The sequence below is a fragment of the Onychostruthus taczanowskii genome, unplaced genomic scaffold (assembly GCF_017590055.1).
Source record: "Onychostruthus taczanowskii isolate IOZ18803 unplaced genomic scaffold, ASM1759005v1 scaffold16, whole genome shotgun sequence".
Classification (NCBI taxonomy): domain Eukaryota; kingdom Metazoa; phylum Chordata; class Aves; order Passeriformes; family Passeridae; genus Onychostruthus; species Onychostruthus taczanowskii.
In genome coordinates, this window is record NW_024498795.1 from 6,383,724 (window position 1) to 6,411,478 (window position 27,755).

At 42.0% G+C, this 27,755-nt stretch overlaps 1 protein-coding gene across 9 annotated transcripts in view; it reads right to left on the bottom strand.

Annotated features, from left to right (window-relative positions):
• Window positions 1-3,243: 3,243 nt before the first annotated feature.
• Window positions 3,244-27,755, bottom strand: part of MTCL1 (microtubule crosslinking factor 1) — a 101,664-nt gene continuing 77,152 nt past the window's right edge. For 5 of the 9 annotated variants that reach the window (XM_041399438.1, XM_041399435.1, XM_041399436.1 and 2 more), the window contains 6 exons: window positions 24,022-24,189; window positions 20,891-21,145; window positions 16,529-16,834; window positions 14,255-14,286; window positions 11,112-12,666; window positions 3,244-4,492 (listed from right to left, as the gene is read on the bottom strand). In XM_041399438.1, the coding sequence (XP_041255372.1) occupies window positions 4,283-4,492; window positions 11,112-12,666; window positions 14,255-14,286; window positions 16,529-16,834; window positions 20,891-21,145; window positions 24,022-24,189 (2,526 nt within the window). In that variant the 3' untranslated portion in view covers window positions 3,244-4,282. Of the gene's footprint in view, window positions 4,493-7,252; window positions 7,571-11,111; window positions 12,667-14,254; window positions 14,287-16,528; window positions 16,835-20,890; window positions 21,146-24,021; window positions 24,190-27,755 lie in introns of those variants that run through there. The other 4 variants (XM_041399440.1, XM_041399439.1, XM_041399437.1 and 1 more) reach the window with 3 other exon arrangements.

Consider the following 27,755-nt stretch of genomic DNA (forward strand, 5'->3'; position numbering starts at 1 on the left):
GATGAGAGTCTGCAATACCTTTGCTGAGCAGCCCATTGATCCCCCCTCAATGGTGAAATCCTGCCCAAATCACCAAGTGCTCTCAGGATTTCTCATGTGTTTTTTCAGAGGATGACAACACTGGCCTCCAGAAAGTGTTGGCATGCAAAAAAAAAAAAAAAAGAAGATTGAATAATGAGAACAGTCCTAAATCTGCTCTGATAGGGAATAAAAAGTGATTTTCAGCAACAGGTGCTAGTCTTTTATTCTAGAGACATCTATAGCAAAGCAGTAACATCTGCCACCCAAACCTGATGGCACAATGTCTCATATTCCCACAAGATGAATAAGGGGATGATAGCAGGGAAGGGAAGCAGACTTTGCTCAAAGCTATTAAGCCTCTCTGTGAAGCAGGCTGGGCTGTGTGGAGACTGAAGACATTAGCTGTCATTTTGTATGAAAATTATATGTACTCAGCAGCTTAATAATATGCCAGCAGGTTACAATGTTTTACATATAACAAAGTAAAAACTGGGGAACAGGGAGTGAGCAAGAAATGGGATACCTCCAAAGAGACCATGGAGGAGCTTGGTGGTTCAGATACTCAGGAAAGGAAGGGATGAGGGGAAAATTCATACTATGGGGTAATGTATGGTCATGGAAATTCCCTCTGTGCAGAGGAGGATGTGAAGGGAAAAGGGTAATGGGGAAGGATGGTCCAGGACTGGTCATTTTCCAGGCACTGAGGCACAACACAGGTGAGGTGTTGCCAGGTTGTGCTATTTTGGGTATTTCCTTGTGAACTTGGGTCGGTGAGTTAAGAGGCTGTACACCATTGCCACTGGTATTTATCCACTGCTATTGTCTCCCTGGCGTGCAAAGCGGAGGGCAGTGTGCCATGAGCAGGTGACTGTGAAGAGGCAGGAAGAAAAGTGGGAGAAAGGGGGGACTTCTCCTCCTCATGGTACCCACACAGACACAGCAGTGTTGTGACATGAGGGATACCCCATCACCCTGGGGTGCCACAGCCACCTCGAAAGCTGTCTGGACTGGGAGGGATGCCACAGGTCACAGTCCTGCTTCTGATCCACTCTGTATTGCAGCAGCAGGCGATAACCCAAGGGCACTGTCTCTGGCACCACAACCCCCTGGGTGAAATCCAGCTATTTCAGCCCTACCAAAAAAAGCTGTGACACATGTATTCACATCCCCTTACACTAACTTGTGTGCTAATCTGTAAGGCTTTTCCTGCCCTGATTATTCATGAGGCAATAATTCAGATACCCCATAGACACTGAGCTGCAGACTTTCTAAAAAGGCTTTTTATTTTCCCTCAGAAGATTGTAAAAGGGCTTCAGATGGACTACAGAGTTGTCATTTGTTTTATGATTTATGCAAGCAATTATGGAGCATGATGGAATAATGTGAAGGTGGGTAGGAATGTCCCAAACCCACCAGCAGCTATACTGGAAGAGAAAATCCCTGTTTCCAAAGAGTCAGTAGAAACATGGGATATTTGTTGGTGTCACTGTATTCACTAATTAGACTAGAAAGAAGATTATGCTTAATTAATGTCATTCTTTTTAAGGTTGCCCACAGAATCTCTATTTGTGCTTAACCTTCTCCTTCTTGCCATTGCTTGCTCTCTCACTTTTGTTTCAGTGACTCCTGCTGTTTCAGAATCACTTTACCTGTCAAGCCACAGACAGCTGCCTATCCTCATGGATCTTCAGGATGGCCAGCAGCTACTTCTGCAAACTGGGGCATCCTTGACTTGGAAGGCAAATACCATCCTTTGGCATCAAAGTAACAGATTAGTGCCCTGAATTTTCTGGTGCATAATTAACAAAAAAATTACAGCTGTCAGAAGAAACAGATTTTTACTTGTTGGTTGTCAACATTGCTCATTCATTTGCATCTTCCAATTGCTTCAAGAAGGACAAATAGCTTTCAAGAAAGCAGTAAACTTCTCCTTATCCCTGCAAAGCTACTTTGAAAACAAACAAGGTTTTTTCAGTTGTGGCTTACTCTTCTCCAATAATCGTTGTGACTCTTGTGGTTCACCTCCAAAACCCTTTTTGCATGTACTCCTCCTTCCACTCCCAAACCAAAATTAGTGCAACAATTCAGCAATATATTGCAAGAGGAAGATTTTCAAGCAAACAGGGTGGCCACCACAGACAATTTTGGGCATTCAGACTTGGGGATTACACTTAACTCATGCAAAAGGCTACAGTGAGGCTTTGAGACAGCTGGGAAGGCAGCAATCACTAACATGGCTATTGCTGCTCCTCACTGGCACTGGACACCCCTTGCTCTCTGTGTCACCAGAGAGCCATCAGAGAGCAGCACTGTTCAGTCACTGCCCATTTTGGTAAGTGGCCATTTTTGCAATGATGACCCACAGGTGGACATTTTGACCCCAGGTCAATAGCCACAGCCCTACCTGACACGGGAGTAATCAGAACGAAATTGGCTGCGATTTGGGAGACAGAGAGTTTGTTCTTATCCAACAGCTGAATTAAACTTCCTAGAAAGCCGGCTGTGACACAGCAGGACAGGATGTGAAGGGCTTATTTCTTGACAGAGCTAACCAGGAAGGCTTCTAGGGAGCCCAGATGGTGCTCTTCAACAAATGAGCCTCAGAAAACCTCAGCTAAGGAAACAGAATGGGAATGAGCCAGTTCAGCAATGGTGTAACTAGTCAGAGCAGTTCTGGGGCTCCAGAGAAAGCATGTGGCCAAACAGATGGTCTTAGGCAAAGTAGCTTGAGAGGTTTCCACCTCTCAGAAGTGTGAATTCTTGGCTGCATTTACTTCTCTTTGTTAGCCTTCAGTTTTACAAAAGCCCTGTTTATTGGTCTCTGTGTGTAATGCAGATGGTATATAAGCTCAGATGAATACTGGATATGTCATATTTCTGGTGTTCCATTTAGCTGGCTGGTTTTCACTCCCATGAGTGAGAAAACAACAAGCCATAGGGCCTCAGAGAAACTGAGAAGATGGGTCCTACAATCCGTGTGAGTAGATATCTTGTGGAGTTCAGGGAGGGAATTTAGAAACCTTCCCATGGTCTGATCCAGTGCTCACAGGAGTCCGTGGAGCACAGCATAATATTTGGTTTTGCTGTGATTTATTTCATATAAGGAAGATTTTTTTTCTTCCCTTATGAATAAAGGAGGAGCTCAGGGGCTTTTATGTCCCCCAGTTAAATGAACCTGGGAACTACCATAATAAAAAAAACATTATGAAGCACTCGAGCAGCTTGTAAATACTGAGGGTTTTATTTCCACTTCACATGGTCTCAAACAGACTCTTAAACAAGACCAGTTACAATTTAGTATGCCCAGAGAATTCCATGGTTTTTCCAAAACAAAGGAAGTTCTCAGTAAACGCTGTACATAGCCAGTTGAACTGCTAACAATAATTTAAAAACTCTTTTTTGTATAGTCAATGCAAGAATACCAACAATAAAAGTACAGTACAGGTAAATTCACAACAATATTACAGTGAAACAGATTGACCCACATTTATGTGATGGTACAGTAGCAGTATGTACATGCACTAAAGTGCGAGGACCCAGAGGCATGCAAGTCAAGTATTGTAGGTGTATTTTACAGCTAACTCTGTAAGACTTTCTGAGGCATTCTTTTCTTTTTTTTTTTTACACATTTACTTGTGTTTACCTGTATTCCCCTCCATCTCAATTAATTACAAGTCTAGTGAATGAGCTTAATGGCTTTCTTCACTGCTTAAAAGGTATCGCTTCAGACAGTTGAAGCATCTTTAAGAACCTTACCTTTAAAAACTGATAACACTGACATTAAAATAGAATAAAATTAACTTAAGACCCTAGTTTTACATGAAATTAAAAAAAATACCAACCCAAAATACCCAAAACCAAAACTGAAAACGTAACAGTGCAAATTTAACCAAAAGGCAGTCAGTATTTGGAGAGAGCGCGAGCACGTATTCAAATTCCCTTAAAACTTAATTTACATTTTATTTTAAATCTTACTTTATATCATTTTAACCCCTTTTTTTTTGTTGTTTTTGTTAATATACTGTATGTAGAAAAGATGGAGACAAAAATAGTTTTCTCAGCTATGAAAAAAATTAAGTTATTACAGGCACATTAACTGTTTCATTCCAGAAACACCTCTGTTTCCCAGGTTGCACATTCAGCAGCTGTGTCTGAGAACATTCTTTGACCTCTCCAAGCGGACCTCGCTCCTTCGTGGCAGAGATGGCTGGCGGGCGACCTGGCGGAGGCGAGCGGTGGCCCGCCCTGTTCCCGTGCGGATTCAGGCCGGCTCGCCTCCCTGGCTGGAGGTCTCTGCCAGCAGCTCCTTGCTTCCGCACTCCTCTGAGGAAGTCAGGTCTCCGGTGGACTGCGACTGTGAGGCAGTAGGGGAATGTGAGGCCCATCGTGACGGTGGGCGCCGGTTCGCTGGTCTCTCTGGCCGGGAGAAGCAGGGTTGGAGGGACGGGGCTAGTGCAGAACAAGGCAGTTCCTTGGCAGCCAAGAGAGCAAAACAGCAGTTAGTGACTTGCGTTAGAGACCGTCGGGGTGCGCGAAGAATTAAGAAAGAAAACTGCCAGACTAAAGCTAGGGGTGTGTCAAAAGCAAGCAGCGAACACCCGGCTGCGTGAGGGCTCCAGGTATCTGCGTGTGTGTCCGTGATTTATGGAACAGGTAAGGAGACAATGAAAGAAAGAGGGTGAGCTGGAGTAGCTGACACACTTTCAACTGCTATTTTTCCTTGTGCTAGGAAGAGAAGAGCTGAAAAGTATATTTGCATAATAATTCAGGAAAATCCACTGTTTAACACTTAGTACTCTAAGTGCTGACTTGGCAAAAAAGGCTAGGTTTGGCATTTGCAAGACAGGTGAAAAATCAACAACTGCCTCCTTTTTTTCTCCTTCAGAATTCAGACTTGACATGCAGGAGACTTCTTAGCAAAGAATAATGACTACAGGGGTAGTTATGATCTCCAGCTGGATTAAAGATGAGGCTGACCTACAGATTTCATTTTCTGGAACACCACTGCTAACTGCCAGCTGCTGAAGCCTGAATTACAGGATTCAGAGGTACTCTATGTTAAAGGCAACATTCACAGAAACTGAAAAAATTGGAAATTTTATTCCTTCACTAAGTTTCCACTGATCTGGCTTAGTTAGTTTGCCTTTGCAATTAGAAACAAACTGCAGTTGTGATTTTTCACCCTGGCACTAAGTTGGTAATGCCTCTAATATTCATGGACTTTGCTCAAAGTACAGTTATTCTTCGTGCCTTGCTCTGAATGCTTCCTACATCAAGATGAGTGACTGTAGAAGCCAGTGTGTCTCATAGGGCCAAAGCCAAACTTCTGAATTTCACTACATACTTTGAAATTTATAAAAGCAAATCAGAGCAGTTTGCCAACACCTACCAATGTGTACACCAAGCAGCAGTCACTGAAATGTACAGGGGAATTAAAAAAAACCCAAGTCAGAATGCAAACCGGTGATAAATGAAGAGAGAGACCAGAAATGATACAATGCAAAGGAAAAGCTGGGCACAGTAAGATGCAGGGATACGAAGGCAGCAGGGAGGCCAGGATCCAGCACATTGTTTCTCATGGAGAAGGAGAATAGTCTCTAAAGGTGGAGAATACTGGAGTAGGTAACATGATGTGATTGACAGTGAACAAACAAAGTGATACGACACTGAACTTCTCAATTGCAGTGGAAGACCAAACATGAATGTCATAGGACAGGACCAATTTTGAAGACACAGAGCTGAGGTATGAGAAATGGAGCTGGTGACACCTGTTTTGGAGAGAGTGCATTGTTGGACTTGGGGAGGCCTCAGTGAAGGGTCAATCCAGGGTTTTTGGGCAGCATGCACCCAGTGGGGTGATCTAGAGGTGCACACCAGTGCTTGAGAAAGAGCTACGGCCAGCTGCCCTCGGCACTCGCAGAGCACCTCAGCCTGCACGCCCTCCTCTCTGCATCCTCACTCCCCACCCCATCTCTGTGTCATTAACTTCACAACCCTTGCTAAAACAGCAGTAAGGCTTAAATGGAAATTGGTGCTAATAAAAAAAGATTGACTGTGTGTCCTTACTTCACCTTATCCCATTGTGCTGGGGGCAGCATATGGTCTGTGAAAGCTGCCACTAGACTCAGATTTGTTAAGAGAAATCCATCTGCGCAGCAACAGTCACTGGCAGCACAACACAGTGAATTGAGGCTATGAGATTTGCGGGTTTTGTCTTAGTCTCTTTCAAAAAGGAGGCTTAAAATGATATCTTTATAGTGCTGCTTGCTCCTAGCTGCTTTATCCTAGTTTCAGAGCAGTAAATCAGAGTTAGCACAGCAATAACAAAATTTATTTCCACTGCTGCCTCCCCGTTCAAAAGCCTCTCTCCAGCACGCCTGCAGATGTTGGTCAGCTTTTACCAAACAGAAAGATTAAGCTCATCTTATCTGTGATGTACACATGTCCAGCAGCACACAAGGCTGTGCTGGTGATGGATGTTGCTCCAGGGCCAAAAGTGACTGGCAGCATAATATAAAGTGCTGGCTGCTGAGTCAGTCACCCCCACCTGCAGCGTGGAAATCCAGCCATGATGAGGAAACTCTGCAGAATGGTTTGTGAAAACCCCTCCTCCCTTACTATATGTAGCTGTCATAGCTAGAAATGTTGTTTTTTTTTTTTTTAATAAAGAACCTGTGGGCAATTTAGTTTGGTAGTTGCTCAGGGGTATGGGTGGATTGGCAGCATTTCTTAGCCTGAGCACTGAAAATGGGAAAGATGATTTTAGCTTCAGTTTCTAGCTATTTCCTAAAACAGGCTGTCAGCCACCATGGCTATGTCTATATTAATAAATAAAGAAAACAATTTTCTCTTCTCTCTGAGGCAGAATGGATGGTCATAGCTTATGTCTGCACAGTGTCTTCCCTCTACTGTGGCAACGACAGCCCCTGGACAGAACTGGGCCCAGGGCCCAGAACTCCTTAATGAGCAAAGGTGACTTTAGCCTTTAGCTCCAGGCTGGTGCTGAAGCCCCTTCCCAGCCCTCTCCACCTGCTGCTGTAGCCAGAACTGGAGGAAAGACATTCTGGGGCAGCCAGAAGACCTGCGCAGTGCTGTGCATTTGTCAAAAAAAAAAAAAAAAAAAAAAAAGGAAAAAAAAAAAAAAAAAAAAAAAAAGTTTGTCATAAATCTGAATCCCTCCCCAGCATTTTTGCATACCTTTGTGTCGGGCTTAAATTTTGCCAATTTTTAAAAGCTTAGCAAAAAAACCCCAGCAGTACACATTTTGACTTAAGTGTGACGTCTTCCCAGCCTGTGCTGCTGCAGGACACAGCAGATGAGCTCCTGTCCTGACCTCTTCCTGACTGCCCCATACAAAGAACCCCACAAGGATGTCAGGTGCATGCCTCTGGATACCTCTGGAGCTGTGGTCATTTATTTCCCACTGTTAACCCACGTGTTCAAGAATGACCGCTTTCGGAAACCTCTGGAAACAAGGTAGAAAGGACTTACAGCAGTGAGGCAGGCAGGGTTAGAGTCCCCAGGGGGTAGTTAATAAGACAGTTTGGTTCTGGACAGAACAGACAGAAAAGAAAAAGAAAGCAAGTAGGTTGGAAAGAACTGTTTTAATTGATTATTTTTTTAAAGTGAAGATTTCATGTCAGCAAGGAAGAAGTCTCCCAATGTTACTACTCATTCAGATCATGTTACCAGTGTTATCACAGGGAAACTAATAATCAAAAATAAAAGCCAAGCCACTAGAAGAAAAAGACTTAGAAAGAAAGGAAGCAAACAAACCAACCTTTTATAATCCTAGCACAGTTTCAGAAGTGGACATAGCAATAAACAAACCAAACATTTCTACTCAGCAGAGAAAGGTATCTCTTTTTCTTTGCCAACCTTGATTTGGGCTAGGGAAAAACCACATTACTATGAGAGGAATAAAGCTGTATTTTTTCCCCTTCATTTGATTTCAAGAGAGAGTTTCTGCTTAGGAAATATTTAACAAGCAAGAAAATGGCTGTTATTTTTTGTTGCTTACACTTCTATTGCTCAGGTTTCATGACAACTCTTTGCCTCACCTTTCTCTGTTGTTTCTCTTCAGCAGTGATGCTGGATGGGAAACTCAAACTTAACCAAAAGCCCTTTAATTCTGTCAACACCTTCCCTGATTTTCAACATTCCCCCTCCCGTGCTGAATGGTTCAGTGACAAGCCTGTGGCAATCACTTTGCCCTGGGGAGCAGAGGGTGCAGAACCTGCTCTCTCATCTGTGGGTCTGTGTAGATGGTCCTTTCACAGTGTTGTCTCCAGAAATGAGTCTGACTCCCAGTCCAGGACTGTTGTGTAACCTCCATGATCTACACCCTCGCTAGTCACAAAATCAAAATGTTCCTAAAGCTCTTATGTTGTTAGGTGATGCTAATGTGCATTTTTAATAGTAAAATGTACAAATCCTATGAAACACACCTAAGATAGGGGTTTAGTGAATTAGCAGGATAAGACACTAGTAGGCCACACTATGTGAATATGAATTTGCCTGTAAGCAGCTCTGGGCAAGTCAGAAAACACAAAGTTATTGCACTCTGTATGCATGTACACTGACATGCACATGCACTTGCACATAAATAAATAAATACATGAGCTAGATTTCATATTTGCAGCAGGAATATAGAAGGAAATAATGTAACTAAACAACTCAGAAGCTCAAATTGAGGAAAAATTACCAACAGGTACTGCATGCAGGTTTAAAAGTCATTAATATGCCATGGCTGCAGAACCCAGAAGGCGTTTGGTGGTAAGAAGGGCACTTGTCTTGGTCAGAAACCCACAGGTCAGAGGGAAGCAGAGCAGGGGTCTACTGGAGGGTGGAAGCATTGTGTCAGCGCTGCCCCAAGCACAAACCTGCCTCCTTCAAGATCATAATTCCCTGAACAGCTGTGTCTGGCTTTGTACAAAATGTGCTAAGAGAATTTGTACAAAGTGAGTGTAATTTGTGTGGTCAGGGTAATCCACAAATAACCCAAGGCACCTGCAGAGTCTAAACTTATTTGTGGATGTTTTTTTTTTCAGCAGTAAACCCACACTTCCCTTGAGTACATCTTCCAGAGCACCACCTCAGTTAGGAAAAGCTAAGCTCGTTGTGTGAATGCCCACCAGTTTCCTTTTCAATCCACATTCCTGAGAAATGCCAGGAGCAGCCAAAGAACAAAACCTTTGCGTCTAGACTACAGTCATAACAGTCATGCAGGAGGTTCAAGCAGAAACAAGACTTAGCTTTAAGGCTCATAACTCAAAAAATTAGGCAAAAGATACTGAGAATTCACAAAAAGGAGCAATTTTCTGCCAGTTTGATGGTCAATGGGTTTCTGTTAAATAGCATTGACCCAAATCTCTCTGTGCACCACACTCAGGTACTGTTGCTAGTTTGTGTTTTGCCAACAGCAATTTGTGATGATGTGGGATGACGTCTGTCTACCTATATTTGAAACCTATTGAGGCAGTTAAAAGTTACAGGAGGAAATCAAGAGTTTCCAGGGTTACCTTGAAGGCAAAGCTGAATTGAACTAGTTAGAGTACAACACACTTCCTAATACACACCAGTAGTGTATTCCCTGTATTTCCAACTAAGGACAAAATACAGAAATAGCTGAAAAAAGTCAAATTAATGAGGCTGCTTCTCACCTTTATTCACTCTGAGGTTTGTGGACAAAGACCACTTTCACTCACTGTATTTATAATGTGCATGTGGCTTCTTTTATTTTCCTTTTTTAATTGAAAAATTTCCCTGGTTATATCTGTTTAAACTGCACATAGGGAATAAATCCTTAGGTTTGGATTGTTTGTTAGGAAACAAAGATCATATCCTCTGAGCAATACCTACAAAAAAGAAACTGACTGTACATTGAGAACCACCCACTAGGGCAAGGCGAAGTGCAGACCTAAGGTTTCAGCACTCAGGTCCTTCATGCCAAATGTTGAGTTAGAAAACAGGGTTTAACCTTCCCTTTTGAGGTATCTGAGGCGGGGGTAGTAGGAGTCTGCCCAGTGAAGGCAAGGTGGATGTATGGGGTGTGCAGGAGTGTATGGGGTGTGCAGGGGTCACGGAGCTGCTTCCCTGGAGCCAGGGCTCACCACAAGACTAGGATGCTAAAGGGGCAGCAGAGGGGATGAGGAACGCTCACCTCTGCCCTGGGGACTGTCACCAGTCAGCAGTTCACACCCCTTTTCATGGCTGCACCAGAAAGGCAACATATGCATGTAAGAGCTGGGCATAATTCAGCTTTTCTGGGCTTCTTAAGAGTGAGTCTCAAGTGGTCTCAAAGGTTCACCAGAAACAGGAGGTTTAAATACTGGTAACTGAAAGCTTTCATCCATCATTACACCTTCTTTTTTTGTTGATTGCTGTTGCACCTGAGACTGGCCCCCAACATCTGGGCACACTTGCTGAGACAGATGATGACTTGACAAAATATCAGCAAGGAGTTCTTAAAGAATAAAAAATAGGTATGTGTCTAGATTAGTTGATTATATGTGTGTTTTTTGCTTTTTGTTATTTTTGTGAGGCAGCAGCAGTCAGTACCAAACATCATGCCATTCAATCACATTCACAGACCTGAGCCAAACTTAGTCAGATACATTCAGAAAAAATATGCTGAAGGCCCTGGAGTTTTGCTCCAGGGTACTTTAGAGACTATTTTTCACACAAACTTGTTAAGACCCATTCTTGCGTAGGAGAAAGAATCTGCCTTTCCATCCAGCATAAAAATTTATTCAGACCTAGTGTCCCTAGAGCACCTGTAACATGTTGTGTATTCTGTGACAGAAAACCCTTATCCCAGCCGTTCAGGGAAGAACCATTTTTTATCCCATAAAGGATAAAACTCTTCAGATGCTTTCAAGCCAAATAAGCTGCCAGGATAGAAATTCAATTCTTTCATGCATTCTTCAGTGACTAATCCAAAGTTTCATGCCTGGAAATTGCTGGTGGTACCAGGACAGGACCAGGATATTCACTGTAAATACTCAGTAGGACTGCAAGAGATCTCATAATACATTTGCTCAAAGAAGAGTGCACTTAGCTATAGGAGGAAAAACAAGCAAATTCATTACCTCTATGGACCCTGGATCTACTTTGACAATTTCTCCTGTGCTGTTGTCATTGCTAAGATTTGGTGGGCTGTGTGAAGGTAGCCTTCTCTCTTCCTTTAAGGCATGCTCCAAAAGTTTCTTATTCAAGATCCTGGCAGCATTTTCTGCAAGTGTGTACCCTGGAGGAGCAGATAAGTCCTGCCTGATACTTGTCACCTCAGATCCTTCTTCCTTTTGTGTCTCTGTCCCCAGACGGAGAGGACTGGGTGATCTGCCACGGGCATTTGTACATGGCTCCTGCAACGTGCCCAGTTCCGGTCTGGGTTCTGCTGACCTGGACCGACTGCCAGATCTGGGGCATTTTTGGAAGGTCTCATGAAAGATGGGGCTATGGTCAATGATGTTGAACAAACTGGACAGGCCATCGTTGATAGTGGTGTGGACAGGACTCTCCCGTGTGGTAGTTGATCGAGCCCAAGCGGACTCACTGAATCCTTTCTGAGGTGTGCCAGGCAAGGCCCGGTTATTTGGCTGGTCAGGTTTGGGAAGGGCTTTTCTTTGCAACTTTGGAGAGCCGTATTTGGGGGAGCAGCATGTGCGTTCAAACTTAGCCTGGACCTTTTCAATGACGGGGGTCACCTGCCTGCTTCTGAGGCTTCTGGATGGTGAAGAGACAGGTGTGGACCCCCCCTTTGGTGTCAGACACTTGTGTGGACTGCTGGTGATACTGCGCAGCGTTTCCGTCTGCAAGCCGACGCTGATGGTCTGGGTGGTCTGTGTCCCTGTCGTTCTCATGCCGTTGGTTTGGCACGCCGTGTCCTTGAACTGAGGCTCTGTGGAGTTGGAGCGTATTGTTTTCCGGACAGAGAAAGCAACCTCCTTCATGTCATCACTCATGTTCTTGGACATCTCCAAGCTGTGCAAGGGTGAGGCAAAGCCCACAGTAGTGCAAATAGGACGTTCAATGGGATGAAGACCATTCTCCAGAAAATCCTTATGGTGTTTGGCCAGGTCACAAGACCACCTTCCAAACATGTCCGAGGAAGAACCTTTTGTCTCAGTGACGTTCCCCATAGCTTTGGTCACAGAAAACAGGAAGTCTGGCTCAGCCTGGTTTTTTCCTTCACTGCCAGCTATCACTGGGTTATCAAACCTACGGACAACTGGTGGGCTGTGAAATACCCGCACTCCCATTTTGTCAGTAACACTGTGACTCCTCGTTGGCTGCTTCTGGCAGTGCTCTGGGCTGGTCATGGTGTTGGTGGTCATAGTGACACTGGTGGTGAGGTACCATGAGGATGCCTGGAATGGATCTGAAGCAGGATCACTGCCAGCTTTTCCAATTTCTGTCCTTTCTGCCCAACCCTCTGCAGGCTTCTCAGTTGCCCCACCATGGGTCCTAGTGTTACTGTAATCCCAGTTTTTGTTGAACTCCTCAATGTATTTCAGGTCATCAGGAGACAAGGGAGGTGTTATATCATCTTTGCTGCCAGATGAAGGCAAATTTTTTTCTGGTAGAAATGGAGAAATATCCATCAGGCGCTGAAATTCGGACATGGAAGAAACGGACATTGCCCTGGAGAGAGGAACACAAGAGAGTTGCTCATGTGCCTGGAAATTGTTGCAGAACAACTTATTTTCACCAGCAAATTCTGGAAACCCAACAATCACCATCTGCTTACATATAAAACCACTTCAATAATTGAATTGTGGACTGTCCTGACTTGGAAGGGACCCACAAGGATCATTCAAGTCTTGCTCCTGCACAGGATACTCCAAAAATGACACCATGTGCCTGAGAGAATTGTCCAAACACTTTCTGAACTCTGACAGGCTTGATACCATAACCACTTCCCTGCGGAGCCTGTGCCCAAGTACCCTCTGTGTGAAAAACCTTTTTGTAATTTTCTACAAAGCCCTTTCTTTCATTTAAGTCCCCTTTTATTATCTTTGGAATAGCTGTGAACACAAACATCTGTGATGTGCCATTAAAAGTACCAAATGGTTCAGTAGAGGTTCTTAATTTACTGCTTTCTCATTGATCACTGCTAGGCAAATATCTGTAATGTGGAGCAGTAGGATGCATCTCAGAATTATACCATTCACAAGAAATTAGTGTTTGACAACACGAGGCACCCTGTTCAAAGCAAGTGTAGAGTATTTCTGACCTGCTGGGAAATCATCAAGTCCACCCTTACTCCTGAGACTGCCCAGGCTGCACAGCTGGTGTGCAGTGATGTGGGACATCCAGCAGAAATGCTGCTACATTGAACTGCTTGGCAAGTTGAGCTCATGCTGAAACTCTCTAAGTGATAATGCTGAATTCTTGTCTCTCCCACATTTCACTAACTTGTGCAAATCACAGGCATTCAGATGAGTTATCGTACTGCTTTATTTTAAGAAAAAAAAATTGACTGGGACTAAATAAAAATGCAGATGAGTGTAGTTATCAGAGTTGGCTCAATGAGTTAACTCAAGCTGGATGAGGAGTCAGCAAAGAGTGGTTTTCATGGATCAGTGATCCAAAGAATACAGCCATGTCACACTGTGAGTTTTTAATCAAGAGCTCCTGCTGGAGTTTGGGTGTGTCTCTGTTAGGGATTCAGGTGTGTATGGTTTCTAAACGGATCTCCTAGTCACATGCTCCGGTTTGCATCAGGACGGCAATCTCAGAGAGCACAGGCTTTGTTCCTTTGGGATGAAAATGAGCTGGAAGATGCTCTCCAGAAGAACAACTAATGAATTCTAGGGTGAGGTGGGTATTCAACCCATGGGATAAGACCAGAACCAGTCCAAAGCAAAATATCCCTGACATGCAGCAGCATATCAGGCCCTCAGCACCGAGTGTTTTCCTTTACATATGGATGTCTGCAGTGTGTACTGCACTGCTTGCTAAGGTAGGCGTAGATTTCACTGTAAGCTGAAGCTTCATGTACTTTCATAGAGTTTGATCTTTGTGCATGACAGCTAAATGTGGCCCAAGTTAATCAGAGTAGAATTGAAGCATATTGAGACAAATTAATCCCTGGGTGAATCCATTAATCTGGCTTGCAGGCTGTTTAGGAGGAGGCATGGCTATGTCCTGGGCTTGTGGCTTGGACGCAGAGAGTCATACCTCCACCAAGTGAGTATTTGCTGGGCTTTCCTCTGTAAGTTTTACTCACCTTTGAAGATTTCCTTTGTGTGTTTCTTCCTCCTGAATGAAAACAGAAACAAGCAGGATAAGTTATTTCTAAAGGTGTTGGTGGCATTAGCTTATGGGTATTTTGTCATTCACTTCCCGTTAGTTGCACCAGTATCTAAAAAGTGTCTGATCTCCTCTCTGATATAGATTCTTAAAGTGCCAGTGGGAATATTCTTCACTTTGTACATAGGCAGGAGAGTGGGCAATCCCATCAGGATAACACACTGCACAGGTAAAGCCTTATGCCAAATCTACAACAGCTTAGAACTTTTATATTCCCATGCAATCACAAATAGAAGTAGGCCAAAAAAGGCTTTTTTTCCCCCACAATATTTTGTTTCAGACTATATATTTTTAGCAACTTTTTTTCTGTAAAGGCAATCTACTTTATACTAGAGGCCTAGCTGTGCTGAAATAAAAGATAAACTGAGTTTCTTTGACATAATATTTCCTTATACATTTTCTAGGACCCAACAAGTGGCATCAGTTGAAATTCCTTAAGCTTGATATATTGTGTGAGAAGACTTGCTTGTTTCATAGATGGAATACCTACAGCTTGCTAACAGCATTAAGATGTTTTTATGGCAGTTATTTCCCTGTGACAATTCCCATAATGAGTTGGGGTTTTAAATAGCTACTTCTGAAGCATTTGCTCTACAGTTATTCTAACTGCTTACTTATATTTCTAAGTAAACTACAGGGAATGCAAAATAGGATTGGGTGGGGGGGAAGGGCATTGGCACCATACATATTTTTACTTGACCTTGTGAAATCAAGAACGTCACCAAAAGTGCATTTCAAATTGGGACTGTATAAAAACAGCACTGCTTAACTCAGCAAATATCTTTCTGATATTTATCCCAGGTCAGAGAAAAAAATAGTAGTAAACCGATCCTCCTTGCATTCACTGTGGTATAATTCTAGAATAATATTGGTAACTTCAGTGGAGTTTACTGCAGAGTAAATCTGACCTAACTGAATGCATAATCAGGGTGAAGGCTGGATTGACTTCTACTGCAGTTAGTACCAAAAAGAAAATAGAGTGGAAGGTAGAATCAGCAAGCTGCAGTTGCCTCTGTGCATCCTCAGTTAAGCTACTCATTAAACTCCATCAGTCTCGCTTCAGCAAACCTTCTGAGGGGAAAATTACTTTGCCCAGGTTTCCCCAAAACATGCTTTGAAGGAAAGAAGCTATGCAAATATCACCAAGGACAAATTTTGGTGCCCACCCTTTTGCTAATGGTGGAAATATCTGAAAAACAGAAGAGGGAAGAGAGATTTTCTCTGAAAATCAGACTGAATTTGAAGGAATGGGAACAGCAATCAAAATTAAGCACAAAACTTAGTTCCCTGATAGTGTTACCAACATTCTTCGCTGAGCACTTGGACATGTAGGAAAAAAAGGCTAAGAAATAATAAATGTGGGACGGGATACCACACTGCCAGCACTTATGGCATCAAGGGAAGAAAATCTAACTGGAACACATAGCTACCTACAGCTATGTGACAAGGACAGTCACATCTCTTGCCTCAGTAAATCTTTTTTTCTCTTCTTCCTCTCAAGGAACTTGATTTCTCAATTCTTTAGTTTTTGTACCAGCATCTAGGGACAGGGATGCTTGGTTTCATTCAGAAACAATATAAACAAACTGTGAAGACCTGGAATTGATGAAACGAAGCCTGCCATGGCGGAGGACACAGACTTCATTCGCCGTTTCCTGCTGTCATCTTTTAGCACTGTGTTTTATATCTTTATAGCTTTATGGTGTGACTTCAGGGTAGGTACTTTGCTGATGAATAATATTATTTTTTTAACATCTCACTTACTCATGCTGATCTGTTCAGAAGTAACCACAGCAGAACGATCAGAAGTGCCTCTCTACAGCACTTACTTCTTTACTAACAAAGTAAAGCCCATGTTTCTTCATAAATATGTATCTACTTATAAATGAAAAGATTTAAGGCCTTAAAAGCCAATATGTGGTGTCAAATATAGTTCTCATACATAACATAAATGGCCACAGGATGAAGTAATCTTTGGGACCTTCAGGCCGGCTCCCAGTTTCTCAGGTGACTGAAGCTGGTCTAATCAGCTTCCAAGAAGGAATGAAAACTTGTCCATACCAAATTTACCACTGGGTAACTGTAAGCAGTGCCTGTGACACAATATCTCACTTCCTACAGCAGGGAAGCTGTACTGATCCTGACAGAAGAGATAACATGACAGCATGATAAAATGCAGAAGAGCTCATACTTCTGTTAGTCCAGTCAAGAATTTCTCCCGCTCCAGCTGCCGAGAGCGATGCTCATCAGGCTCGTCGGGGGAGTCGAGGGACAGCGATTCCAGAAAGAGGTTTTCCGTGGCACTGCACCGGTCGCTCTCCTTCAGCTTGGACAGTGAGCGCTCGTCAAACTGAATGGTGTCGGAATCAGAGTAGGACCTGGACCCCATGGAACGGGGCACGCGGAGGTTCCCCTGCGGCGTAAACGGCCGGCGGCTGCTCTCGCTCTGGTCACACATCAAACCGCCTCCTCTCCGTGGGCTCGCTTCCTTCTGGAGCTGGAGACCAGGCAGATCAAAAGGAACAGCAATTACTTCTGCGGTGTATGGCATTTGGCAGAAATCAGCCTTCCCCAGGAGCAAGGCACCCGTGCCCTGGGGATTACAGGGACACTCCAAGGGACAGTGGCCTTGCTCTACTGGTCGTTCCACAAAGGGAGACTTCTCCAGAACTTTGATGTCATTACTTATGGAATTTTGAATGACAAAATGTGTATATGCACAGTTTTGATTATTTACATGGATACATATATACACACACTGAGTATATATGTATATACAAAATAATGCATCTGTCTGTAATCTGGTTTTTAAAGAAACAAATCAACACAGACTGTTATTTAAAAACAATCTCGACAAGCAGAAGCTGATGGAAGTGTGAGTGAATTGCCTTCTCATGAAAACAAAGACATTTGTCTTCTGGTCAGCAACACAAAGATTGTGCTTTTATGTATATCACTTGTTTCCAAAGGTGGAAAATTATGCTTAAAAAAACCCAAAAGCTTTATTTTATAAATGGCCTAGCCTGAATTCATGGCTGGAAAGTTGAGTATTTGTACAGAACAACATTGCAAAAGGGATGAATTAGGCATGCAGAACATGTTCCAAGAAAATGCACATTTATAGAAGGGGCATCAAAGCCATTAACTCTATACTTTTCAAAAACTGGTGAAGAGAGGGTGAACCATTACTGAAATTGCCAATATTAAAATTAGATTATGTGATCAGATTCTCTTTTAATTGTAAATACAACAGGATAGATTAAGTAAGTGATCATTTCAAACATGATAAATGACCGCAGGAATCTAATAAGAACTCTGATGTTTTGCTAGAGCAGCATGTTAAGATTAGTGACAATAACTGAAAATACAAGTCATTCCCTAGGGCCCTGAAAACTGAGAATTTACAAAACATATTAATCTTGCTGTTTGTGTTTGGAAAAATAAACAGACATTGTATGGCTTAATTTAGACCAAACCATTTCAGGTCCCAAATGATTAAATTTACACTTGAGCTGAAAACAGTGAGATTTTTTTCTTGATTCAGGTCTACAAAAAGGGAAATGCATCTGCAGTGTTTTGCTCGTGACATGCAAAACCTGAAAGAGTTTTAATAAAAGAAGGTGTCCTATAAAGGCAGGGGCTGGAAGGTATATATCAAGAAATCCTGGAGGCCATTCCTGAGCAAATTAACAAGATTCAAAGGAAGGAGAAATGGCAGTTACATGCTTTCTTTATAGATAGCTTCAATTACAAGCCCTTCAGAATTTTAGGGATCCTATATGGATAATGTTCTGGAAACCTTTATGAGAGAACAGTTCGATGTTGCCTTACTCACTGAACTTCAGAGAGATGACAGGAGAATTAAAGTGACAAATATTGTCCTAACTTTTTAATAATGGCTAATAATTTTGAGTCCCCATGTGTTTGTACCTTTAAATACACAACTTTTCATACAGGTGATCTTGGGGGTTGAAATATTTGCCAGTGTGCTCTGTGCACAATTAGCTTTAGGAGCACAGGGGAGGGAGATTCTCTAAGGGAAAATGAAGTGACAGAGTACTTAAAAAGAAAAAAACAACTGTGAGCTCTGAAGAAAGTAGGTCATCATGGTTTTTTCTATGCGAGCAGTATTCCCATCACCATCCAGAGTAAAGTACTTTATATATTTTATACATTGGTGTGACTTCCCTCTTATCATACATGTATTATTCAGGAGCTGTGTGAAAGCAGACTGGCATAAAGCATTAGAATGAAATGTGGCACACACTCTTCTGCTATCTCTTGAACTTTGTTTCAAACATACACAGTGGTGTAGTCTCCTCATCCTCAGTGTATTGCCATACATGGAATACACATACCAAAACCCTGGGGAGTAGGACTTCAGAGATATACTAATTGTTTCCATATAAAGCAGGGCATGACTGCAAACTCAGAGGATATTCAACTAAAAGCTTGCAAATATTTGGAAGCTTTCTGTCACACAGGGAAATGTTTGATTATAAGCAAAGATGGACTTATGAAGTTTTGTAGGCAGGTAGCCAAGGCTTCAAATGCTATTTCTGGTCATTTAGTCCTCTGAAGTTAGCTTTGTATAATATTTTTTATTTTCCCTATTCATTGCCAATTCTGTGTACAACTCTGTTGGCACAGTAAATATATAGTTAAAGCCCAGAGGTTTCAGAAACATAACAAGAGGAATCAGTTCCAGCACCAGCTATGAGCTATTTTGTAGGGTCTCCCAGGATGACACTGAGAGGTTATGTCAGGTTTTAAGAGAATTAAAAGCTAGGTAAAATTAACAGAAATCTCTCTGTGGCTTCCTTCAATGTGCCCCATTCCCAGGGAATGGAAAAAGCAGTATTTAACCTGGTTAAGTCCCTCAAGCTATTGAGGATATACCTAAACCCCCACAATTAAGGACAGGAAAAGAAACATACAAAGAGATTCTAGTGACTCTCCAAAGAAAAGTTTCTGTCTATATCCTTAGGATATTGGAAAATTTTCTGAGGGTTATTTAACTCCCATTGTGCATGAAGAATCCATAGGAGGTGGTTTGGCCACTACAACCCAACAGTTAGAAACCAGTCCAGTCAAGCCATGGAGAACTAACTAAGCATCTTCTGCCACTGAACTCTGCAAGTTAGGAACTTTTCATGATGAGCTTTGCTATAAGGCTCACAGGCTCTGATGATTTTAACTTAGGAGATTAACTTAGGTTTTTAACTTACACTACTGTGTTGCATTATAATGACTAGCTCAAAAAGCTGCATGAAATACACACAAAACCCCTCAGATACATGGGAGATTTAAAAATCAGAATATAGTTTGTTGATATTTTGAAATATAGAAGCTCAAAAATCACCTTTCTTGGTCTATAAAACCTTCATGTTTGGCACTGGCCACCCAGACCTACACTTTTAGCATTGATTTTAGAAATAGCCACATGAGCTTTAGATTTTCCTATGTGCTTCTCTGTGGGTTTAATAGCCACAGCAAGGTTTAGTCTTGTACACATAATGCTTCCAGCCTAGTCTCTTTTCTTTAACTTCTTGTTGCAGCGAGACACAGACAATGAATCCTTTTCAAAAATTTGTCATGAATTTACACTGGGCTTTCGTTGATTTAAACCTGTGAGGCCACTCTGTGCTTTTCTCAAGTATAATGCTGTCTAAAGAGCATGCACAGGTCTGGGGTGGTTCCATTTCTGATGTCCTAAGGGCAGAAAGCATTCAGTTAGTTGAGGACCCACAATTTCAGTTCTTTCTCTAGCTTTTCCTGGAATGCATGACTCAGAGCTGAACAATGTTCAGTCAAAAGCGGTGTTTTATCTCCCTCTCATAAAACTTCATTTTTTGTGCTGCTTCCAGAGTAATAACAAATTTCTTAGGTATTATTTGTCGCTAATACTAAGCAGATGAAAATACAGATAGGCATGAAAACAAGAGGGTAGGTATGTGTTTCCCAAATTTGCAAATGATAACAGAGGTTTGAACAAAATTCATGTGGCCAATATTCGTCTGAATATTTAGTCCTGATTACTGTGTTTGTTATCAGTCAGGACTCTTCAAGTTAACACCTGTGCTCCTTTGCCAGAGAAAAATAATCCAGTTGAGATTGAATAGTTGCAGCAGCTGCATCTTTGGTGGCTAATTCACAGATGAACAGCCCCTTTTGGCAAAAAGCCATGTACCAAACCCTGAGTAACTCTGTGGGTTGAGTGTTCTAGCACAGAGATGCACTGAAGCTTTCAAACAGAATGTGACCATGCTTGTCCAGGAGAATTGAAATGAGGAAATGACCTCTAACCTAGAGCTGATTTCTCATAAGTGGTCTTTTACAGGTATTATGAGCATTTTACTTTTACTCCCTTGTGTATATAAATTGTTTCATAACATGAGAAACATTGACGTAGCCGAGGAAGAAAGGTCATTGCTGTGCTGCTTCTTAATGCTGTCCCTTGAGCTTGGCCTGAGTGTAGTAATGGTGCAATGGCCTGATTCTTTCAGACAGGCACTGCTCACCCAAGATGACTCCTTACCTGACAGCTCCTTACCTGCTCTATCCGCCTCAGCAGCTCTTTCTTTTGACGGTCCCATTCTCGCCGGTCTCTATCAAGCCTGTCCAAGAGCTCCACCTTCTCCCGGTTCCAGTTCTTCTCACTGTGCTGGATTTGCCAGCGGAGGTCCATCACCACACTGTGACTGTCAGCCAGAAGCTTCTTGTGCTCCTCTCTTTCCCTTTTAAAAGCTCCCTTTGCATCTGAACCGAGACCTGTTTCTCCAGAGGTGTTCTCACTTTTCCCTTCCAGCTGGCAATAAAGTCAAATGTTACTAGGAGGTTAAACTTTCTGCAATAAAAATCTGTGCCTGACAATAGATTAAAGACCTAACTTTACAAAGGTAATGGTAGAATAATAACAATTACAACATCTTAGGATCTCAATAAATGATCAAATATGTTCAGAGTGGAAAAAGTTTTAAAATTAGTGAAAGACAGTGAAAACTAGAGGGAATAACTCCTCAAGCTCTACCAGTTCATGCTCTTAAGGCATCAGCTATGATATTTCTGATGGGAATATAGGTACCAGTAATGAAGGGAACATGGAGATAAACTCCAATCTCATCATTATCTCTGAGACAATTTTCAGGACAATGTCCTCAGCTACTGCTCTGCTTTTGTGCTCTTGCTCAGTGCACCTGAAACCTAAGGAGAGTGAATTAATCTTCTGAAGAGGCCTATCCCACAACAACCCTCAGCAGTGGTGCTCTTGTATGACTTGTCCTACCTTCCAAAAAGAGAAGGTGTTAGCAGCAGCAGCAGATGCACCAAGATCATCCCCCTCATCTCAGGTTCTGGACTCTGAACTGATTTCAAGGGCAATTATCTGATGCCACCTCCCCTCCCTTCTTCAGTTTCATGGTCAGGGGTTAGTTTAAACAGATCAGAAGAGCTGGCCCAAGGTAATAGATTCACAGGAAAATACAAGCTTCATGGGGTGTCAGGAAATCTCTAGTTGAACCCTCTCCTTCCAGCCTGGTACACTCTGAGGTCAGAATTGGTTGCACGGGACTTTGTTCAGATGGAACCTGAAAAACCTCCAAGTGCAGAGATTGTACAGCCTTTCTGGTCAAGCTGGACCAGTGCTGGACTGTTGTCAGAGGAAAAAAAGTACTCAATTGTTTTGTGTAAGTTCAAGTGAGTGAAAAATTTATCCTTGGAATCTGACCTTCTGTTGACAGCTCAGTAGATGTGTGTGTGACTCAGAATGGGATACATCTCCATCCCCTAGCTCTGCAGGTGAAATGAAGTGAAAAGCAGCAAAAACTCATTTCCATCTCTGGAGTTAACGTTGTCCTCAAAAATGAGAGTCAGCAGGTCTGCTGGGAAGCATATTCCTCTAGCAGGTGAGAAGGACAACACCTTCACCTTGCCCTACGTGGAAAATAAGCCCACGGAGGAGTGATGCTTGACTAGTTTCTGGAACAGCCTCCCCAAACAATTGACTTAGAGATATTGCTTGAGTTATTTAAATTGTACTGGGCTGCAGAGAACATCCTGGTACACCCACTTGCAGTGACAGGGAAATCTTAAAAATACCAGCATCTTCTACCACTAATTTTCAGAGTTCAGTTGTTTTCTTTGAAATGACCAAACAACCAAGCAAAAAAAATCAATTTTGAAAGAGAAGCATCCTATTTTAACAAAGATGATATAATCTTTCTCACACCTGTGTACCATATGATATGATGTATGATATGATATATTATATTCCCCCAGGCATCCTGAAGCTGGACCATTGGTCAGAGTCCTAATGAGGGACTCCCATATCCTTAATGTGTCCCATGTCTTCAATGCAAATTCTCAAAGCATATGCAGGGTTTGGCCCCTAACACTAACTCCCTAACAAATCTCACCCATTGCCCAGAAATTACCAAATGTTGTATATTATTTCCATTGTAGCAGTGGAGGTAGCAAAAAGCCTGGTAAAAGCCCCAGAAGGAAGGGTGGAAAACGCTGAGCAGGAGTGGCAGCACTGTCCTGGTGCCAAACACCAGCCAAAGAGGCAGCCTGGAAGTTTGTTGCCCATGCAAAGGCAAAGTAGAAAAGCTTAGCAGTTCTGTGGTCAAAATTTCTCCAAGTTTCATTCTTTGTTGCCATCTTGAGCTTAAAGTAAATCTGTCAACAAGTTATTTTAGAAGGAGCCAAAACAGGAACTGATTTTGTTTCCTTTTTCAAGTGATGCAGTGTTCAGAAACGCTGGTGCACTGAGAAGCAGTGGAACTAAGAATTTGAATCTTCGGGGAGAAGACTCTGCTAAAAATGAAAGCTGCCTCCTTCATTCTGGGAAAGCAGCCTGCAGTACCTGGGCAGGAAAAGCAGTGCTCACATCTCAGCTCTCTGTGTCACACTGAGTCTCTAAAATTTAGTACATCCTTCTAAATGTATCACCCTTCCAACAGTGAATATTTTTATTATATTTTAATTCTGCAGAGAAGCTCTATGATTTTTCTCAAGATCAGAATGTAATTTTCCCACCCCTTCCCTCTTCAATGTGTAAAACAAGAGCTCAGCTTTGGAAATAAATTCTTGTGGGTTTTTTGCTGATTTGTTTTCATGCTGCTCCAGAGACAGTACATATTCTGTGAACTGCCATACATGACACTGAAGCACCTGGCACCAGGTTTTATACAAATACTTCTAACAGTATCCCATGGCAGGTTTAATATCAATATATTGATCTATCACTTCAGTGTTGTTGAATCACTCTTTTCTCTGCTATAAATCAAATACTGCAGTTGTTACATACCAAGGCGCAGTGATGAACTAATTGTGAGCATGTCAACCACAAGACATTTTTCTCTCCAATAAATACAGACACCCACATGTCTCATTACCACAGTTGATACATCACCACCCAACTCTGCTGAGAAAATACAGCAAGAGGTTCAGCTCCTTTGTTCTCACCTACGTCCCACAGTGCCCACTGCATGGGCCCTTGTACTGGGACTACTGGAAATCCAAGAGGAAATTCAAAGGGCAAAGCTTTGATCAGGCTTCAGGTGAGGGTTTTCAGACACCAGGATAAAATGCATGAATAAAGTCCCTTTTCATTTTGTCGTAAATTTCCTGTTTCATTAAGCACCTCAGCTGTTCTTTACAGGTCTTGGACTTGGGGCGTGTTACCTGTTGGAGGCGACACTTGAGTTCAGTGATCTCCACCTCCCAGGCTGCCTTGTGTAGGGCATACTGCTGCTGGAGCCCCTGGCGCTCGCGCTCCTCGTCCCGTAGCTCCGAGCGGAATTCATCCAGCAAACCCTTCAGAGCGTTCAGCAGCTTCCGGTTTTCACTTGCCTGACACGACAAAGCAGAAAAAATGCTGTCATTGGATGCTGGCTTTAATCCCCAGTTTCATTTTTTAGAACAAAAAATGATTGTGTGTCCACTGCATGGAAGAGAAAGTGGCTGGGTTAACTTTTGCATGAGAAAACTAAGAATAGCAATGTCTTGTCTGTCTACAGGCTGCTCAGGAAGTGGCTGAGTCACCATCCCTGGAAGTATTTAAAAGATGTGTGGATGTGACACATTGGGATATGGGTTAGTGGTGGAATTGGCAGTGTTATGTTTATGGTTAGACTCGTTGATCTGGAAGGTCTTTTCCAACAAAAATGATTCTATGATTCTGCTTCTCATTAGCCCTAGTGCTGATGCTTCCTGAAAGCCAAAGGTACTTAAGTTACTCTGAAAAAGGCACTAAGCATCTTTCTGGACTGAGGACATCATTAATAATTAATTTTTTTTAATACAGTAAACCAAAGCTAGAGTATCATTCCTGAGGTTTGTTGGGTAGTTACGTCTGTCTCACACATACAGTCGTTGCTCTGTATCAAATGCCAAATATTTGTAAACTACATAAAAAGAAAGGAGATAACTTTTCAATGCTTTTACATTATCAGATAAAATTGTTTGGGGAAATACAGTGAGGCTTTGAGCTGAGTATCTCTGCTAGAGATGTTTCAGTAGTCTGTAATTCATATTCCTGCTCCACTCCAGGCAGTTGCACCCAGGTTACCTTTGCAGCAGGACCCTTCTGGGTACCAAAGGCTTGAAGGCCAGGGAGGCCACCTTCGCTCTTGCAGAGGGGATCAAAGAGCAAACCCCCATTCATGTCTTGTTGAGAGTGTCATGGCCATGCTGAAAATGTTGTCCGAGCTCCTGTGGTAGCCAGAAGCCAAGAGCAGAGCTAAATTTAAAGTCTACTCCAGACCTGACACCACATATTGTTACTCAAATCTTATTTCTTTTTCCTTAGTTTTGGTGTTTACCTTCTGCACATTCTCTGGGCATTTGCAAAACCTGCCATTTTTATGTGAAATATCAAAAAACATTTTCTAAATACTCATTCTAAATTAGTAAAAGAAAAGGTTTCCTACAATTTTTTTTTGCAGTCTTTGAATCAGAAAACAGAAATATATGATTCATTTGTCCAAAATTTAAATCAAATTTTCCCAATGAGCCTCTCAAGCACCAGGGGGTAGCCAGAGATTGTATCTGACAAGCTATCCTAACTAGAAAATACCTTTATGAAAATTATACTTGACTAGGAGACACAGCAAGGGGCAGAAAAATGGGAAAGCTTATTCAAAAAAATATGCAGCATTTAATTACCTGGTTCTCAGGAAAGCATTAACTCCATTGGGAAGGCCTAACTCAAATTAGTTGTCTCCATCCTTGTATGATAGTGTAATCAAATTGTTTTTAAATTTGTTTTCTGAAGTGAAGGCTTCCCGCATTCCCTCTTATCTGGTATTTCATGAAGTAACTGCATGGAGGCTTCTTTGAAGACAAGTCAAGTAAACAGAAGTACACAAAAATCTAAATAATTGTCATGTGCTTTTTTCAACGGCAACACTTATAAAATTGCATTCAGACAACTAAGCTAACTTCATACGTTCATCAGATTTTTGGCATCACTGAACCCACCTCACCCATTTTTGTAATCACTAATTATACTTGCCAAGGTGCCTTTTTTCTTTAAAAAACAAACAAACGTGTTCTACTTTTCCCAAGCCATTTGATGTATCAGCAAAATATGCCAGATGTAGGGAAATAACTGCAGGTGCTCACTGACTGACCTATCTGCTTGGGCTAATGAAAAGTGATGGCGTACAAGATGGGGTTTTGCAAGAAACGCACCCACAGAAGCAGAATTAATTCCATTAACATTTAATGCCAATTAGCAGTTTCCTGCTATCCAGCAGCAGTCTCCATCATGCATATAAGATCACCTACTATTCAATATGCAATGAGATTTTATGTTTCCACTATGCATTTTCATTCTACTACCTAATTAAGGCTAAAGTCTCCAAACATTTCAAGCCCCTTGTGTAATAATCAGAATAAGAACTCCTTTGAAGTTTTGCCCTTAATGTCACAACAGGAGCTGCTGGGTATTGGAGGCATCAAAATCTGGCCTCATCCTCTTTGAAAACCCTGACTCCAAAAGTGTATGAAGTGCTTTCATTCAAGAGCCATGTTCTGTGTTTTCTGGTGCGCTGTACAAACCTTTCTCTGGCAAAGTCATCAAAAGGCTCCACAAGAGAAATGAGGCAGAAGAAAAACAAAACCAAATGACACCAAAGCAAGTTATAACTCTCATTTCTGTGCATACATTTGATAATTTTAGAGTTCTATAAAATTTGGTTTGCAAAGAAAGAAGATAAGGACTAGTACATAAAGTACATAAAGAAATAAGAGCCTCATTGCAGGTTTTTAGCCTACTGTGTTGAGGGCATTTCTTATTTCCAGAGGCATTACATCAATGTCACTATTATGAGACAAGTAAACCAGGTGCCCCCTGGCTTGCTGGGATTTTAATTACCTTGCCAATATAAATCCAATTTTGGTTGCATACTTTGTATTCCTGCAGAGAAGTCTCTTTTGCATGACTCTGTATTTATAGTATGAAGTTTGAGAAGTCTGTGAAATTATCTTTTCTGTTTTGCCAAACTGGAGTGGTTTTGGAGAACAGAGAAAGTATTTTTGAGAGAATGTGCTCTGAAATATAAGGTTTACATCTTGCCATGCTTTAGATTTTGTTGGCAAAACAGCTTATTCAAAAGACTAAGCCCTGTTAATACAGAACAAGTATTGTTATAATCTTCCCCTTCCTTTCAGACATGTTGCACAGCAGAAATTTGGCATGGCTGTGATTCTCTGGACAGTCTTCCATGCAAGGAGGTGGCTCTTTAGCACCTTAGTTGTTTCTAAAATTTAAAGCTTAGAGGAATGTCACTGATTCACAACTGATCTAAGACAAGATAATTACAAAGGCTTTACCTTTAAGTTTAAAGACTTAACCTTGAAGTTTAAAGTCTTGAATCCACAGCTCTGGATTTATAGGAAAAACAGCTGACAACAAACAAAACCTTTATGTAGCCTCCAGTGTAGGACAATGGAGCATTTACTAAGTTGAGCCAACCACAGAAGCAGGAGCATCCAGCTCTAGAAAAGTTTTGGACAAGGGCAACTTGCAGTTTGGTTTTCTTTAAATCACAATTCATTTTCCTCTGAGAATTTCCCTTGAGAATTTCACTAAAGACTTTAGCCACAGGCTGGTATTACAAGCAGTTTAGTGGAGCAGTCAATTAAAAACACAAGGTCAGGAGCCTAAACAGCGAACCAGAAAAGTGTATTTTTTCTAATCACAGATCTAGGCAAAAGATAAGATGGATCTTGGTGGAGCCCATTTCAGTATACTCAGGGTTTAATGACTATTCCTTTGAGCTTTTCTCTTAACTAAGCTTTGAATACAAACATTGTATGAACGAAAAGAGATCTAATTGGGGATTTTCTTGACACCCCTCCCAGCAACAACACTACTGTACTGTTTTTCAATGCTTTTTCCACTGGACCACAGA